The sequence below is a fragment of the Budorcas taxicolor genome, chromosome 7, assembly GCF_023091745.1.
Source record: "Budorcas taxicolor isolate Tak-1 chromosome 7, Takin1.1, whole genome shotgun sequence".
NCBI classification, from domain to species: Eukaryota; Metazoa; Chordata; class Mammalia; order Artiodactyla; family Bovidae; genus Budorcas; species Budorcas taxicolor.
In genome coordinates this window covers 16,812,973-16,830,735 of record NC_068916.1, presented here as the reverse complement: position 1 = coordinate 16,830,735, position 17,763 = coordinate 16,812,973, and the positions used below count along the sequence as shown (strand labels likewise).

At 52.5% G+C, this 17,763-nt stretch overlaps 1 protein-coding gene across 1 annotated transcript in view; it reads left to right on the top strand.

The window, feature by feature from the left end:
- Window positions 1–15,332, top strand: part of FBN3 (fibrillin 3) — a 67,212-nt gene extending 51,880 nt beyond the window's left edge. The window contains exons 54-64 of the mRNA XM_052644404.1: window positions 1,625–1,759; window positions 1,920–2,045; window positions 3,140–3,346; window positions 4,137–4,262; window positions 4,795–4,917; window positions 5,088–5,204; window positions 9,338–9,466; window positions 9,557–9,676; window positions 11,561–11,795; window positions 12,342–12,492; window positions 15,000–15,332. Coding sequence (XP_052500364.1) covers window positions 1,625–1,759; window positions 1,920–2,045; window positions 3,140–3,346; window positions 4,137–4,262; window positions 4,795–4,917; window positions 5,088–5,204; window positions 9,338–9,466; window positions 9,557–9,676; window positions 11,561–11,795; window positions 12,342–12,492; window positions 15,000–15,332 — 1,802 coding nt within the window. The remainder of the gene's footprint in view (window positions 1–1,624; window positions 1,760–1,919; window positions 2,046–3,139; window positions 3,347–4,136; window positions 4,263–4,794; window positions 4,918–5,087; window positions 5,205–9,337; window positions 9,467–9,556; window positions 9,677–11,560; window positions 11,796–12,341; window positions 12,493–14,999) is intronic.
- The last annotated feature ends 2,431 nt before the right edge of the window (window positions 15,333–17,763 follow it).

The following is a 17,763-nucleotide window of genomic DNA, read 5'->3' as shown; positions in this document are numbered from 1 at the left end:
CCCCCCCTGGGACATGTGGAAATGTCTGGAGATACTTCTTATTGTCACAGTTGAATAGAGGTGGGGGTTGCTACAGGCATCGAGTGACCAAGGTTGCTGTTCAGTATGCTACACTGGACAGAGGAGCCTCCCACCACAAAGAATTTTTGAGTCCCAAATGTCCATAGTGTAGAGGGTAGAAACCCTGGCCTGGGACTTGGTCCCTCAAGGGCTGTTTCAGGGTCAGTGTTCCAGGGACCATGGTGAAGGTCGTACAGATTCAGAGACCCTGATGTGGGCAGGGGATGCAGGTGTTTGGGGCAGTCCTGACCATCCCTGCTGAGGTCCAGCCCCGGTGGATCCAGAGAATTCGAAGCGGGGACAGCGTTGGCAAGGGAAAAACTTATTTATTTATTAACATAAGATTAGGTTAGGAAGAAATAATATAGTAGGAAAATTAAGTGGAGAAAAGAGGCTGATTAACTTGGTTTACGTGGAAAACCAATAAAGTTCCAGACAAGGAACTTGCACCGTCTACGTTAGGCCGCCGGCGCCCGTTTGACTATCGGAGAGTGCCCCGCCCTGGACTCTCTCTCTTACGGATCTTAAAAGCCGGGACAAGTAAGTAGACATGGTGAGCCTCCACGTTCCAAGGGAATTCAGCCTGAAATTAGAGTGAAGAGGAGACACGGGGGAAACCAGTCCTTCCAATGACCGGCCCTGCCTCTATTGTCTAGAAAGGCCTTTTATACCTTTTTGATTGTACATAGAGATCAATGGGTAATACAAAATTATGTAGCATTAGCAGCCCAGACTCTTTCTGTATATCTTTTTGTATACAAAAGGTCTAAGGTGATTTACATTATCTTCTGGCCAAGAGGCTTGCTAACACTTTTTGGCTCTCTTCCTTAATGAATGTTAATTTCGTTTCCCCTGAAGTGTTCTTTAATCTGCATCTCCTCAAAGCACTAAAGTTACATCTCTATAGAACAAAGGCGCAGTAGGTTATAACAAAGAAGGTACTTAACTCAAAGATGTAATGTTGCTACTTGTTTTTTCTATATACCAACTATATCAACAAGTAAAAGATATGAAAATTTGGCAGCAAGTATTGGCTCAACAAATGAAACCTTTACTCAGTCCTATTCTAATGATTCTGACTCCTTGGAAGCCCCTGCATTCCTAGGATGTTTTAAGCTTCCTGTGTCTCCTGCGGTCGGGAGGCCTCAAACAATCACATGCGCAGCTGTAGGAGTCCTGCAGGCAGGCTAAAAAGCCATCAGAGGGGTTTTTGGATTGAAACACCCTTTCAAATGCAGAAGACTAAAGCCTGGAGATGACTTTTTCCAGGCAGGAATATTCTTATTTTGGGGGGTACACGCTCAGGAAATACCAGGGGGAAAACCTGAGATCTGACTCGACCTTGCCCTTCAGATCTCTGCCACATGACCTTGTCACGGGTGGGATTCCTCACACTGGCTCCCGGCACATCCCCTGCCACTTGACTTCCCAGGACATCTGGGAGAGGTGGGGGAGGAACGGACACTGGGCAGTGCTTCAGGGACCTCTCTGGGAGGCCACTGGAGGGTGGGAGAGTCCAGATTTTCACGAGCCATGAGCACCATCGATCCATGGTCACCCACAGATGTGGATGAGTGTGCAGACGGTGAGCAAGACTGCCATGCCCGGGGCATGCTGTGCAAGAACCTCATTGGCACCTTCACCTGCATCTGCCCCCCAGGCACGAGGCCCCAGCCAGGCTCCGGGGAGGGCTGCACAGGTACAGAAGGGCTTCCCCACCCCATCCCACCATAGACAAGAGAGTTCAAAGCCAGAGGGCACGCGGGCAGGCACACATGGGCCCTGGAGGTGGAGGCCAGCTCGGGGGGACTCTGGCCTCCCTGGCTCCCTGCCAGCCTGCCTTATCCCTCCCGCCTCAGATGATGATGAATGCCGTGCCCAGCCCAGCCCCTGTGCCAACGGCCGCTGCATCAACACTGTGGGCAGCTTCCATTGTGACTGTGACGAGGGCTACCAGCCCAGCCCCAGCCTCACCGAGTGCCAGGGTGAGTGTGACAAGGTCCCAGTGTGGCACCACCACCTGGGAGTTCCCCGAGGTGGGGACAGGGTCGGGGCCACCGGGGGGGTTACCCAACCAGTCCAGACACATGTTCATCACACGCCCCCAGCTTCCCTTCGCCCCTTCAGTCACCCCCCCCCGCCGAAAGATGAGAGCATGTCCCTGCTGCCCTATCATCACACCCAGGAACAGGCCCTCTCCAAGTTCACCACTTCATGGGGCTAAACCTGGAGGGCGACCCAGTGGTACCAGGTGTCTAGGCGACTTCTCTGTCCTGGTCCCCAGGGTCCCTGTCGCCTTCTCTCTCCACACTTCTGCTCCTGGAGCACAGTCTCCACCCTTCAGCTTCAGGCCAGGGGGGTGTGTCCAGCTGCCTCCTATACCACCCCAGCCTCCACGGCCCCCAGATGCAGCTCACCCCAGAACAAGTTCAGAACCCCATCTCAGCGATGCCCTGATTCCCACCCAGACCCCCAAGCCAGGCTCCCCAAGTAATCGGACAGCCCCCCCCCCCCCCCCCCCCACCTCCATGGACATCACCTCTCTGCTCTGGACCCACTGTCTGTCCTGGAGGCCACAGTCTTTTGCCTCCACGCTACCCCTTGACCATCCGTTCTCCCTGCGTCCAGAAGGATGCTGCCGTTTGACCTCAGGAAGCCGTCCACATCTGCAGCCCAGGGGGTACCCCTCGGATTTGGGGTCTATAGGTTCTGCCACAGTCCAGCCCCAGCCGCCAGAGGGCGTTTCACAGCGCTAGACCAGGGCGAGAAGGGGGCGGGCAGACTTCCCTGGTGGTCCCCTGGTTAAGACTCCACGCTTCCACTGCAAGGAGCTAGGGTTTGATCCCTGGTCGGGAACTAAGATCCTCTGTGCTGCGTAATGCACCCAAAGGCGGGGGGCGGGGGGAAACCACAGTGCTGGGCGACCACAGTTTAGAAGCCGCCACCCGGTGGACATGGCGCTGTCGTGTTGGAGATGCTGGAACCTACGTGTAGATTCTCAGCACTGCTGATGGCCTTGGGGAAGGGGAACCTAGATGGCTTGTTCCTCCCGCCTGTCATCGCCACCTGTTCTCCCCAGACATCCGGCAGGGGCCCTGCTTCTCTGAGGTGCTGCAGGCCACGTGCCAGGCTCAGTTCAGCAGGGGCGAGGCGGTCACCAGAGCCGAGTGCTGCTGCGGGGGCGGCCGCGGCTGGGGCCCCGGCTGTGAGCACTGTCCGCTACCCGGCACGTCTGCCCATCGGAAGTTGTGCCCCCACGGCTCCGGCTACACTGCCGACGGCCGAGGTGGGTAGTGTTCACTGTTATGTGCCTGTGCCGCGGCCAGTGTTAGTGTGTGTGAACCAGTGTGTACGCATCTCTGTGCCGGCGGGTGGGTGGACCAGTGTGAACCACAGCCCATTTGTCGCTCTGTGGGTGTGTGTGCGTGAACTTGGGTGGATGGGTGAGCAGGTGTGTGAACGAAAGTGTGTGTGTATGTCTGTGTGTGTGTCCTTTGTTCTGGGTGTGTGGGAGCTGTTTAGTGTGTGAGCGTGTGAGCTGGTGTGCCTCTCCTACGAGTGCAAGCTGGTTGAGTATGTGAGCTGGTGTGTGTTGTGTGTGTGAGCTTGTTAGCATGTGTGCATGCGTGTGCTGGTGAGGGTGGGGCTGGGTGGGTAGTTCACACCAGAAAGTGGATGAGGAGTGAGCTGGTTCAGGATTCCGATAAGCATCTGTGAAGATGGGCATGTGTGTGAGCAAGTGTGCATGTCTGACCCAGAGGAACCTATGAGTGTGTGTCCTTGTGATTCTGCAGAAGCATCTGAGCAGGTGACTGGCATGTCCGTCTCTGCTTCCATGTATGTGTCTGGGGTGTCCTGATGAGGTGTCGCTGGTGAGGCTGTGTGTCCCCCACCCTGAGGGTTCTCAGCGTGCAGTAGGTGTGGGGATCACAGGGGCTGGATCTCCAGCTCTGGGGTGCAGGGCGGGGAAGCAAGGGCTGGCCTTACCTCCCAGGAGAGTGCTGGCGGGCCCGAGGGAGGTGGCGTGTCGTGGTGACTGAGGTGGGTAGCCCCAGCCGAGCCCTGCTTGTCCTCAGATGTGGATGAGTGCCGTGTGCTACCTCACCTGTGCCCTCACGGTGAATGCATCAATAGCCTTGGCTCCTTCCGTTGCCACTGCCAGGCCGGGTATGCACCTGACACCACTGCCACAGCCTGCCTAGGTGAGCCCCCTGCCCCTCCCCGAGCCTCTCGTTATAGCACCTGGCACACACTTACATGAGAAAATCAAGTCCAGAAAGCAAAGCAGCTTTGTTTCTTTCCTCCACTCCACCCTATTTGGGGCATTTTCCTCCTGTTATTTGGTACATCCTAAGATTTTCAATTACATTGTGTAGCAGGGGTTCATCTAAATCAGGGTCAGCAGACTCCTGCCCAAAGGCTGAATCCGGCCCTCTGCTTGTTTTGTTAATAAAGTTTTATTGTCACACAGCCATGCCTGTTTGTCTTCTTACACTGTGGCTGTTTTTCCTGCCACGAAGGCAGAGTTGAGTAATTGGAATTAAGACCACAAAGCCAAATATATTTACTCTCTGGCTTTTTGCAGAAAACAAATGCTGGTTCCTTGGGTAAGCCCACAGATTCTGGTTGTCTAGGGTCTAGGAAAGAGGCCTCAACTGGGCCTGGGTGGAGACCCCCCCCCCTCAGCCCCCAGGAATGTCTGTCTGACCCTCCTGAGTGCTATGTCCCCTCTAGATGTGGATGAGTGCAGCCAGGCCCCCACGCCATGTCCCTTCCTCTGCAAAAACACTGAGGGCAGCTTCCTGTGCGCCTGCCCCCGTGGCTACCTGCTGGAGGAGAATGGCAGGATCTGCCGAGGTGACATCCCTCTTCCCACACCCACGCCCCATGGGGTCTGTCCCTGTCCTCCCCAGGAGCTCCCCCTCCCACTGCATGGGGTCAGCTTCCATCTCCAGGGCGTCTCCCCTGGGAAGCCCCCAGCCCCGGCAGGCCCTGCCCTGAGCCCACTGGGACCTTCTGTGTCACAGACCTGGATGAGTGCTCCTCCAGGCAGCACAACTGCCAGTTCTTCTGCGTCAACACCATCGGTGCCTTCACCTGCCGCTGCCCCCCCGGCTTCACCCAGCACCACCAGGCCTGCTTTGGTGAGTTGCCTCAGCCCTCCCTGGCAGCATGACCCCAGCCTTCATCAGATAAGAAGCAGAGGCACAGTGTAAGCCAGATGTCAGGGACACAGGGGTGATCAAAGTCCTTGTTCTGTCGCTGTTTATATCCTGGTGGTGTCTTGGACCTCAGTCTTCTTCCTCACCCTAGGAAGCTAGGAGGCCACCCTCAGGAGTCTCTCTGACCTTGGTCCAGGACACCTACCCTCACCTCTGATCTGCTGAGTCTATCCTTTAGGGCTTCTCCAGGGTGCTCCTAAAAGGCAAGGGGCTTATACAGTCCACACCCTTCACTTCTTAGTGTCTTGTGGCCTGGGAGAACCAGATCTCCCCCAAGGGCTGAGCCCAGTCACAGGTGGCTTTGTTTGGGCTCCCATGAACTCAGCTAACATACTGAACACCTGTGTACTAAGCAGTGCTCTAGATCAGAGATCAGCAGACTCCAGCCCCCAGGTCAAGCCCAGCCCCCTGCTTGCTTTTGTCAGTAAAGTTTTATTGGCACCTAGCCATGCCCATTCATTTACATATTGTCTGTGGCTGCTTTTGCTACAACAGCAGAGCCTAGTAGTTGCAACCGGGTAAATGATAGTTCCTACCTGGTCCTTTACAGAAGCAGTTTGCTTCATCCTGTTCTAGACCCCGAGGGTACAGGACATGATTCAATTATACATAGGGTGGTTAAGTTGCTAAGTTGTGTCTGACTCGTTTGTGACCCCACGGATTATAGCCCACCAAGCTCCTCTTTCCATTGAATTTCCCAGGCGAGAGTACTAGGGTGGGTTGCCATTTCCTTCTGCTGTTTCTGTCCCAACCCAGGGGTTGAACCTGCATCTCCTACATTGGCAGGTGGCTTCCTTACCACTGAGCCACTGCATGTATACCACATGTGTGCGTGTACACATATCTGTTCTTTTCCATATGCTTTTCCCATATAAGTTATTACAGAATATTTTAGAGTTCCTTGTGAATATTTAGTAGGTCCTTGTTGGTTACCTATTTTATATATAGTAAGGTATGTATATTAATCCCAAACTCCTACTAATTCATCCCTCCCCCTCACCTTTACCCCTTTGGTAACCATAAATTTTTTACTGTGTCTGTGAGTCTGTTTCTGTTTTATAAACAAGTTCATATATGTCATCTTTTTAGATTCCGTATATAAGGGACATCATATGATATTTGTGTTTCTCAGTCTGACTTACTTCACTTAGTATGACAATCGCTAGGTCCATTGTGTTGTTGCAAATGGCATTATTTCATTCATTAGTATTACTAACCACAGTCACCATGCTGTACATTACATCCCATGATTTATTTATTTTTAACTGGAAATTTGTACCTATGACCCCCTTAACGCCTTTCACTCACCCTCCCAAAACCCTTCTCTAACAACCACAAGTTTATTCTCTGTGTCTGTGAGCTTGGCTTTCTTATTTTGTATTTAGATTCCATATATAAGTGGTTGGAGAAGGCAATGGCACCCCACTCCAGCACTCTTGCCTGGAAAATCCCATGGATGGAGGAGCCTGGTAGGCTGCAGTCCATGGGGTTGTGAAGAGTCGGACACGACTGAGCGACTTCACTTTCACTTTTTACTTTCATGCATTGGAGAAGGAAATGGCAACCCACTCCACTGTTCTTGCCTGGAGAATCCCAGGGACGGGGAAGCCTGGTAGGCTGCTGTCCATGGGGTCGCACAGAGTTGGACACGACTGAAGCAACTTAGCAGCAGCAGCAGCAACAGCATATAAGTGGGATCATACAGCATTTGTCTTTCTCTGTCCAACTGATTTCATCTTAGCAAGATACTCACAAGATCCAACCAACCATGTTATCATGAACAGCAGCATCTCCTTTTTTATAGCTGAATAATATTCCATTGTATGTATATAACACATTTTTCTTTTTTCATCTGTCTTTGGACACTTGGGTTGTTTCAGGTCTTGGCTATTCTGAATAATGCTGCAATGATCATGGGGCTGTGGATATCTTTTCGAGTTAGTGTTTTCATTTTCTTTGGATAAACACACCCAGAAGGCCTGCAATTTTAAAACAGAATTAATGACAAGCCTCATTGAAAGAGGAAATTTGAGCAGAGGTTTGAAGGAGATGAGCCATGTGCATATCCGGAAAAGGGGTGAGCATTTCCAGGCATGAAATGACAGGCATTCCCCTTTCTCTGTTGTTGTTGTTCAGTCTCTTTCCCTCCTTCCTGAGGCGAGCACACTTAACGTGGCATCTGTGTGTGTGCAGCCGTACACATGTGCACACAAAGGCTTATAAGACCCAATTCCTCCTGTACCCAAGAGAGCTTCTAGGTTCCCACAGGGATGTGCCTGGTGTCGAGAATCTTCATACTCAATGAAGATGTGCTATACCTTCATATATATACACATATATATATATATAGTGGAATATTCATATATATAGTGGAATATTCATATATATAGTGGAATATTCATATATATATAGTGGATATTCATACATATATATATAGCATCTTCATATATCTAGATAGTGGAATATTACTCAGCCATAAAAAAGAATGAAATAATGCCATTTGCAGCAACATGAATGGACCTAGAGACTGTCATGCTAAGTGAAGTCAGACAGAGAAAGGCATATACCATATCACATCACTTAACATGCAGAATCTAAAATATGGCATGAGTGAACCTGTCTACAACATAGAATCAGGCTCTCAAACATAGAGAACAGATTTGTGGTACCCAAGGAGGATGGGGTGGGGGAGAGATTGATGGGGAGTATGGGATTAGCAAATGCAAATTTAGTACAGAGAATAGATAAACATCAAGGTCCTACTGTATAGCATAGGGTATTCAATATCCTATAATAAGCCATAATGGAAAAGAATATGAAAAAAATACATATATATATATATATATGACTGAATCACTCCGCTGTATACAAGAAGCTAACACAACTTTGTAAATTAACTTCATTTGAATAAGATAAATTTTAAAAATTTAAAAAATAAGGACTTTCCTGGCAGTCCAGTGCTTCAGACTCTGTGCTTCCACCACAGGAGGTGTGGGTTCAATCCCTGATTGAGGAATTTAAGTTTCCACATGCCACATGGTGTGACCAAAAAAAAAAAACACCACTTTTTTTAATTAAAAAAATGTTTTAGATAATAAAAGACTCTCCAAACTCAAGGAAGCCCAAATTAGGATTCCCCTAAGAAATGTGTGGTTCATTCTGCATGATCCTGGTCCCAGCGCAATTTACCACTGTGGGTCATGACCACCATGGCAGTGTTGCCTGGTAACTAGGTTGTCTTGGCTCAGGCTGCCATGGCTTAAAAAACAAGCCATATATAAGCAAGACATATATTGCTGGCTCTGGAGGCTGGAAATCTGAGATTAAGATCCGGTTGTGGTGAGGCTCTTCCTGGCTTCCTTCCCCCTTCCTCACATGGGGGGAGAAAGAACAGGAGTAATCTCTCTGATGTCCCTTACACGGGCACCAATCCCATCTTGAGGGCCCCACCCTCATGACCTTATCTAACCCTAATCACCACCCAAAGGTCTCGCCTTCTAATACCATCACTGTAGGGGGTAGGGTTTCAACATGGGGATTTGGTGGTGGTGGTGGAGGTGGGTGGGAACCCACACACATTCAGTCCATGATTCTGGCTGATATCCCACAATTTTCAGGTTTCCAAGAGGACAGGGTGCAGTGGTTACCCCAGGTTATTTTCCCAGAGAAGGAAAGGGGTCTTTGTTAATTTTATGTTGAGCACTGTCCCAGTGCTTCATGTGATTAGGTTAATTTAATTCTTATAAACACAGTGAGGTAGATATTACCATCTCTACACTACAGCTGGTAAAGCTGAGGCATGGAGAGGGTAAGTCAGTTGCCCGAAGTCACACAGCGTCGAGGTGGTAGAGTCAGATGAAGTCCTGTTTGTGTGTGATCTCAACTGTTTGTGACATTTCTGTGAAGTGGGCACTGTTCTGGATCTCCTTTCACAGTAGGGGAAACTGAGGCCTCAGAGAGGTTAAGGTGTGTCTGGAACAGCTGATCAGGTGGTAGGCCCGGCAGCATGGTGCCGCTACCACCAGGTGGCCCTGCCTCTTCTCTGTCCTCTGCAGACAATGACGAGTGCTTGGCCCAGCCTGGCCCATGTGGTACCCGTGGGCGCTGCCACAATGCCCCAGGCAGCTTCAGCTGTGAGTGCTATCAAGGCTTCACCCTGGACAGCTCCGGTCATGGCTGCAAAGGTAGACCTGGGCTTGGATGAGGTCTGGGTCCTTGGGGGTGGCCCTGGGGGCTGCCTGGCCAGCCTCTTGTCCTCTTTCTCCATCTCATAGACGTGGATGAATGCAGTGGGCCTCATCGCTGCAAGCATGGCTGTCAGAATGAGCTGGGGGGCTATCGCTGCAGCTGCCCTCAGGGCTTCACCCCACATTCCCAGTGGAGCCAGTGTGTAGGTGAGTTGGTGGGGGGGGGGGGGGGGGGGTGGCTGGGAGGAAGCTGACCCCTGACCAGAATCTGTCCAAACTTGGTGACTGGGAACCACTCCCAGGGCAGGATGCTGTGATAAGCAAAACTACCTAAAGGTCTGATGGGCTGGTCTAGAAGTTAGTTGAGTTCCCTGCTGCTGGGGAGGCTAGGAAGTCAGGGGTCTGCAGAGCCAGTGTGTCAGAGTGGTAGTCATTTCTCAGTGAGTGATAGTCTGGAGAGCTTAGCCGAGAGTCTGAGATGTGCCTATGATCACTGAGAGAGTGTGCTGGGATTGATTAGTGATGTCTGCCGTGGATGTGGCAATGGAAATGGGTGTGTGTCTGCTCCATCTTTTGTTGTACCTATTGCAGATGCCGAGTTTGAGGGACTAGTCTTCTGCCTCCCCTCCAGCCTTCCTCGCTGCACACTGTTCTTTGCTGCTCCTAATGACAGCGTCATCCTCAGCTCTCCTCTTCTTTCTCCCCTGAAGTCTAGCCTTCACATTCTACCCAGGTGGGGACCACTCTCCCGTGACCTCTCCATCACCTTTCCTTGGCCTTTGCCTTCCACCTCCTCTGCTCTGGGTGTCACTGTCTGCCGCTCCCAGACTCTCCATCCACTGTGACTCGGCTTTCTCTGTCCTGCCACTACCTCCAGCACTGCCTTCTCTCTGGCTCCTCCTCCTGCCCCTCCTGGTGGGTCCTCAGCTAAGTCCTCCACCTTTTGCCCTGTCTCATGTGTTTGCTGTCCCCTGGGAGCCCACAGGTCACCGCCCCGTTGGCCAGTCCCCGTTTCTCAGCCTGTCTCCTGCTCTGCATGCTTGCTCATCCATCCCTTTGGCAATGGTTGCCCAGGACCTGCCTTATTCAGGCCCTGTGGGTGCAGAAGTGAGCTGAGATCAGACTCCACTGCTGCTCACTTGTTGTCCAGTCTCGAGGGGGAGACAGGGATCAATTATGTCAGTGGTTCTCAAGCAGGTGCCATTTTGAAGTGTCTCGGAGATACTTTTGATGGTCACAACTGGGCGCTGGGTGCTCCTGGCTTTTAGTGGGTGGACGGCCCCCCAAACAGAGAATGAAATGGCCTCAAACGACAGTAGTGCCAAGGGGGGAGATCTTGTTCTAAGAACATCCCACCATTTAGGAATTCCTGGGAAGTTTTTTGGTTTAGGGTTTTTTTTTTTTTTTTTCTCTCTTTTTCCGGCCACACTGCACAGCATTTGGGATCTTAGTTCCCCAACCAGAGATCAAACTCATGCCCCTGTAGTGGAAGCATAGAGTTTTAACCACCAGTCCACCAGGAAGTCCCTAAGATTCCTGGAAAGTTTTGAGAAATGCTTCAAAGGAGAATCATGGGGTCCGGAGAGGGGAGATGAAGTATAGAGGCCAACAAACCTAGTCCAAGGACTCACAGGGAGCTTGATGGAGTCTTTTTTAAAAAATAGCTTTATTTATGTATTTATGGCTATGATGGGTCTTCATTGCTGTGCAGGCTTTTCTCTAGTTGCAATGAGTGGATTCTCATTGCAGTGGCTTCTCTTGTTGCAGAGCATGGGCTCAGTAGAGGCATTTCTGGGGCCCTAGAGCACATAGGCTCAGTAGTTGCGGCACACGGGTTTAGTTGCTCAGCCATATATGGGATCTTCCTGGATCAGGGATCGAACCTGTATCCCCTGCACTGGCAGGCAAATTATTTACCACTGACCCACCAGGGAAGCCCCCGATGGAGGTTTTGACATTGGTCTTGGGCTTGAAGAAGGAGCTGGAGTTGCTTCATGGGGACGGGAGCAATGCAAATGGAGGGCTCAGGAGATACAAAGGTGGCCCCCATGCCCCCCACCTCCTGCCCTCTCTCCCCATCCCCATCCACAGATGAGAACGAGTGTGTCCTGTCACCCTCGGCCTGCGGCAGTGCCTCCTGCCACAACACGCTGGGCGGCTTCCGCTGCGTCTGCCCCTCGGGCTTTGACTTTGACCAGGCCCTCGGAGGCTGCCAGGACGTGGATGAGTGTGCAGCTCGGAGGGGCCCCTGCAGCTACAGCTGTGCCAACACCCCCGGTGGCTTCCTGTGCGGCTGCCCTCGAGGCTACTTCCGGGCTGGGCAAGGGTGAGGGGCTTCAATGGAGTGAACCCAGAGGCCCCCATACCCCAGGAGTGCACACACACTCGAGGGCCCACATGCAGGCATGTATATACATGTACGCTGAGGAATGGGGCAGAGGCCCAGCAACACCTGTGGATGTGCATACACAAGCTCACAGCCCACTGTAGTGTGTCACTGTCCTGCACACCTTCATGTGCTCAGTGCTAATATACTTGAGTGTGCATAGGGCTCACACCTATGCCTGGGTACCCTTGTGCATTCCTGTATCCCAGTGTGCATGTGTGCAAGCCTATGTTGACAGGGTGCACACAGGCTCACACACACACACGGGTACACTCTGGTGTATATCCACACCTCTGAGTGCATGCAGGTTCACACCCACACCCATGTAAATCACGGGATGCACACCCACATGTAGGTGCATGCAAAGCCACACTGGCACACTCATCCTCATCCCCATGGGCAGTGTGGCTCCAAATGGAGTGTTGGGGGTGGGGTGGCTGGGGAGGTCCCACCAGCCTAACTCACCTGCCCCCTGTCCTGGCCCAGGCACTGTGTCTCTGGCCTGGGCTTCAGCCCTGGATCTCAGGATGCCCCAGATGAGGCGGAGCCGCTCTCTCCTGAAGCCTGCTATGAATGCAAGATCAACGGCCAGCCCTCTCGTGACCGGCCACGGCGTAGTGCCCATAGGGACCACCAGGTGCCACGGGGGGTGTGCTGGGCATGGGGAGCAGCCAGGGGACGGGCAGAAATGAGGAGCACAGACTCCAGGTCACAGCTGTCCCCCGTGTCCTGGTACCTGCCTGCATCTCCCTGCACTTTCTCAGCCCGAGGATTCCCCTTGGGAGATCTCTGGGGGACAGAAGCCCCCAAACACCCCAACTTGCTCCCAGTGACAAGTCAGACCCCTCCCACACAGACCCTAGATGTGATGCCTCCCGGGGATCCTTTCCATGGCACTTGGATGCAGGAGAAATGCCTTGAGCCCCCAAACCTGCCTATGCCCTGGGACTTGTCACCTGTCACCTCCTGGCTGGGACAGCCCTCTCTCAGAGTCCCTCTGGGTTTAGGCACCAATTACCCTCAAAACAGCCAGTTTAACCCCTTCTTCCCTCCCCCTCGTTCAGACCCTCTGCCTCTGCACCTCTTTCCAGTACCCATGATGCTCCTGGAACTATGCCCAGGCCTCCTGAACCCTCCTTGTCTCTGGAAATTGCAAGAGTCTCTCCCCCTTCCCCACTACACTCTCAAGAACAGCAGAGCAGTTCTGCAGTTTAGCCCCTCTGTCCCCTGGGGCCCCTCCAGCTGTGGCCCTGACCTCACCAGGGCCTTGTGTAGGGAGGATGTTTTTGTCACAGATTCAGCTTGCTTGTCCTTCAACTGAACAGTCCCTGAGGCCACTTCTGGCCAGTCTTGCCGCCATCCCCTCTAAGGCGTCTGAAAGCTAAGCATGTGTTGAGCACCTGCTGGATGCATGTGCTGCTCTAAGCACTTCCTTTGCTCTTCTTTTCCTTCTCGTTGTTGTTTTCCCCTTTCTGGGAAAAACCATGTGGGTATATGCCCAGGAGGCCTGGGCGTAGTTCCAGGAGCATCATGGGTACTGGAAGGAGGTGCAGAGGCAGAGGGTCTGAACAAGGGGGAGGGAAGAAGGGGTTAAGCTGACTGTTTTGAGGGTTATTGGTGCTTAAACCCAGAGGGATTCTGAGAGAGGGCTGTCCCAGCCAGGAGGTGACAGGCAACAAAAGCATTTGTTGCCATTATTTTTGTAAGCTTCACGGGGATAAGGCCTAGTGTCTCAGGTTTGCCACTGTTTCACCAGCCCTTGGAACTCAGTAAGAGTGACTGGAGTGGTTGTCAGGGCTTCTAGGCTGGACCCCAAGCAGGCTGGGGCTTGTGGTTTTGCCTGCAATACCCATGGACTTCCAGCAGGTGTCACTAAGAGTGCATGTCTAGCAGCACTCCTGGTGAAGGGCTAAATCTCTGGAACTGAAAGGCCGGGAGAAAGGGAGGCACGGACAGGAATAGCTTTCACTTTCAGGCCACAGCAAAACACCCCCATCAGCATGTAAATTAGGCAGAACAAACAGCTCTGCCCAGAGCAAAGGAGACGAAAACACAGATAACCTCCTGTGAGATTGGACTCATCACCCAGCCAGGGTCAGCCTGCCATTGAGGTTTGCTGGCTTATTCAGGGGTCCTGTCTGGCTGCCAGGGCCAGGAAGCATTCAGAGGAGCTTAGATAAAGAGGGTTTTGTCATCTGCACACAGCGGGGCTCTCAAGAGAGTCCAGATGCAGGAAGTGCAGCGGGCCTCCGGAACTGGAGCGATACTGGGCAGCTCCTCTGTCTGGCTCCTCTGTGTCTACTGTCCCTGTGTGTCTGGGGCTGGCTCTTGCTGCAATGCCCATGGTCATAACTCTAGCCGCCCCAGACCACCTTTGAGTGACCTTAGCGTTTTGGGGCCTGATGCCATCCGACTGCCTCCCGATCTGGGTTGTTGTTCAATTGTCAAATTGTATCTGACTCTCTACAACCCCATGAACTGCAGCGTGCCAGGCTTCCCTGTCCTTCACTATTGCCCGGAGTTTGCTCAAACTCATGTCCATTGAGTCAGTGATGCCATCCAACTATCATCTGTCGTACTCTTCTTCTGCCCTCAATCTTTCCCAACATCAGAGTCTTTTCCAATGAGTTGGCTCTTCACATCAGGTGGCCAAAGTATTGGAGCTTCAGCTTCAGCATCAGTTCTTCCAATGAGTATTCATGGGTTGATTTCCCTTAGGATTGACTGGTTTGATCTCCTTGCAGTTCAAGGGATTCTCAGAGTCTTTTTCAGCACCACAGTTGGAAAGCATCAATTCTTTGGTCTGGGTGTCTGATGGGGAATCCTCTATTTCTTCCATCCAGACTGGCAGGGATCCAAGTAAGGTCCCTTGGTCGAAACAAGGGATCTGAAGTCAGCCTGCCTCCCCCTCTTTGATTTCCACCTGGGAACCAGCCTCCACCTTCACCTTCTGTTTACAGCCCAAGCTGACCACTGGCCTTGTGGGTGGAGGGCTAGACAGGAGTCAAGGGCATTGAGTGGTCTGTTTTTTACTCCACTTTAGAGATTGGCTGAAAATCTCCTCTTGGCCCCTTGCCTCCCCCATACCCCTGCATTCTGATTTCTCCGAGCCCCTGCCATCATCCACCTGGTCTTTCTCCCCAGGCGAGCCTGGCCAGCCTTGACACAGAGGCTCCGCTGACCTTGGGACTGAACCTCTCCTGTCTGGGCCAGGCCCAGCACATCCTAGAGCTGAGGCCAGCGCTGGAGAGCCTGGGGGGCCGCGTTCGCTACATCATTGCCCGCGGCAACGAAAGAGGCTTCTTCCGCATGCATCACCTTCATGGTCTCAGCTCCCTGCAGCTGGGGCGCCGGAAGCCAGGGCCTGGCACCTACCAGCTGGAGGTTGTGAGTGTGGCCGAGCCCTGGGGCACCCAGCCAGAGGGGTGGCCTGGGGGCCGAGCCTTGCGGCTGAAGGTGCAGTTGCAGCTGCTGTAATTCCGGGGGTTCCCACACCTCCCACCTGGCCCCAGGCACCCCCTGCAGCCTGATTTTCAGACTCACCACCTGGGCACTGCTCCACCCCTGCCTCCTTCCATGGGGTTTTGGGGAAACTGATGTCACTCTGTTTGCTATGACCCACCCCTGCCCCAGAAGACCCTAATGACCAGCCCTGGACTCGATGGACCCCTGGGTCCCCATGTGGTCCTCCTCTCCAGAGGTGGGAGATTTGGAAGGCGGGAGGGTTTGATCCCCTGCAGCAATGGCTGACCAGGTGGAACCCCAAAACTCAGGAAGAGTAAAGTGTTATCCTCTGACCTCAAGCAAGCCCAGCCTCTACCAGAGGGACCCTGACACTGTTTCCTGGAGACAGCTGGCAGCCGGAGCTGCATGCCCCCTCCACTTCTACAGCCAGGGTCCAGGAGGGCCCTGGGTTTCACTGTGTCTGGTCAATCTCAGGCTGAAACTTCTGCACTGCAGGGGGGGCTGGCCCCCACGGGGTCGGGAGGACATGGGAATGGGTGGTTGGGGCGGGCCTAGGGCTTGTCCCTTCCAGCAGAAGAGCCCGTGGGGCCCCAGCCCAGTCACTGATGTGCAACCATGTTCTCATCCCCACGGGGAACTGGGCTAAGGTTCTGAGGATACTTTCATATCAGAAGCAGAGACAACAATAAAGTTATTTTGGGTTAAGTATGTCCCTTGGCAAGTTCTGGCAGTAGAGGCTGTTCTTGGCAGGGCCAGGCAGGGCTTACAAGGAGGGGACCAGGAGGGCAGAAGCTTTGGGAAGCATGAGCTTCTACCCTGGGTTCCGAGGAGGAAGGATGTAGGTGAGATGGGTGCAGACCAATGCTGCGTCTTGGGGCATCATCCCAGGGTGCAGGTAGGTTCTGCCAACTTCAGACCCGGGAGTTTTGACACAAAGTCAGGCTGCAGTGCTAACCACTGATTCCCTCGTGGGTTTACCATCACTGATAATAATAACTCATGAGCTCAGATGACATACTATACTAGGCACCATTCCAAGTATTTTACAATTACTGACCCATTCGGTCCTTCTTACTGAGTCCAAGCTCCCGCACTGCTTGCTGCACGACAGGCCGATAAATCGGGAGATGAGTTGGGACAAAGAATAGCGACTTTATTTGGAGAGCCAGCAAACTGAGAAGATGGTGGACTTGTGCCCCAAAGGAATGTCTTGCGTGAGTTGAATCCAGGCTTCTTTTATACTAAAAGGGGAAGGTGTGAAGTCCAACCAATTTCCTGGTTCCCGTCAGCCTCCAGAGGGGAGGGGACATGTTAATTTCTTCCTTCCTGCAGTCATTCACAGATGGGCCTGGCCTGGATGCCTCCTGTAAGCTAATTGAAGGTATTTTAGGTTTGTGTTCATTACCTGGGAAGCAACTTTCCCAGAGATGGGCCATTATGTATAATTTAAGCTTATAGGCAACATCCCTTTACCGATTAACTTGAAATAGGATACAAAATGTTCTTCCCTGTTACATTTATAACCCCTTGGAATAAATACTGTTACTCTCATCCTCGTTTTACAGATAGGAAAACTGAAGCTAAGAGAGATTAAGCAACCTGACCAAGGCAACACCAAGGTGCAGATAGAAGAACCGAGTTCAAAGTCAGGGAACCATGCCTGGTTGGGCTGGATCTACTGAATTTGATGGCCAAGCTCAATGAACTCATCGTGTTAAAGTTAAGCTTGTGCAGGTGCTTTGATGTGTAACAAACAATAGCATATTTAGTCCCCATGAACATGTATGAGGCAGGCAGTGTTACCACCTCTGTTTGGGAAACCGAAGCTTCGGGAGTTTGGAACCTGCTCTGGGCACCCACACAGTGTAGTGGGACCGGGACATTCCGCTGAGTCTGCACCTTGGCCCCCAACCACTTATTGTCCTCTAGGGATGGTACATTTGGGTCTCATCTGGAACATTCTCAGTCATGGTGGAAATGGAGGCCACACAGTTGGGTGGCTCAAGTCTGGGTGAGAGACCCAGGACCCCAGTGTGTGGCTCTGCCTTCTGCAGAGTGGTCACTACTGCCTGGCTACAGGGCTCTGTACTTATTCCAGTCCTGGCCCACCTGACTTATCAGGAGCCTCTGGGTCCCATCAGAGCATGCAGAGAACTTCTCTGTCCATCACCCAGTCTCACTACAGCCCAGGGGTCTGGGCAGAGCAAGCATGGTGACCCCAGTGATGAGAAAGGAAGAAAGGGTGATCTGCTCAAGGCTGCCACTGGGAAGCACAAGGCTGGACTCATACAGAGCCTGAAGCCACTCATACAAGTGCTTGGCCCTCATAGCCTAACAGCACAGATCCTGTGGTCAGAGGGCATCGTGTGGGTTTCAACACAGGCTAGAGGTTCGCACCCCTTAATGAAAGGTGACGGAGACAAGCATGGTGTCCCAACAGTTT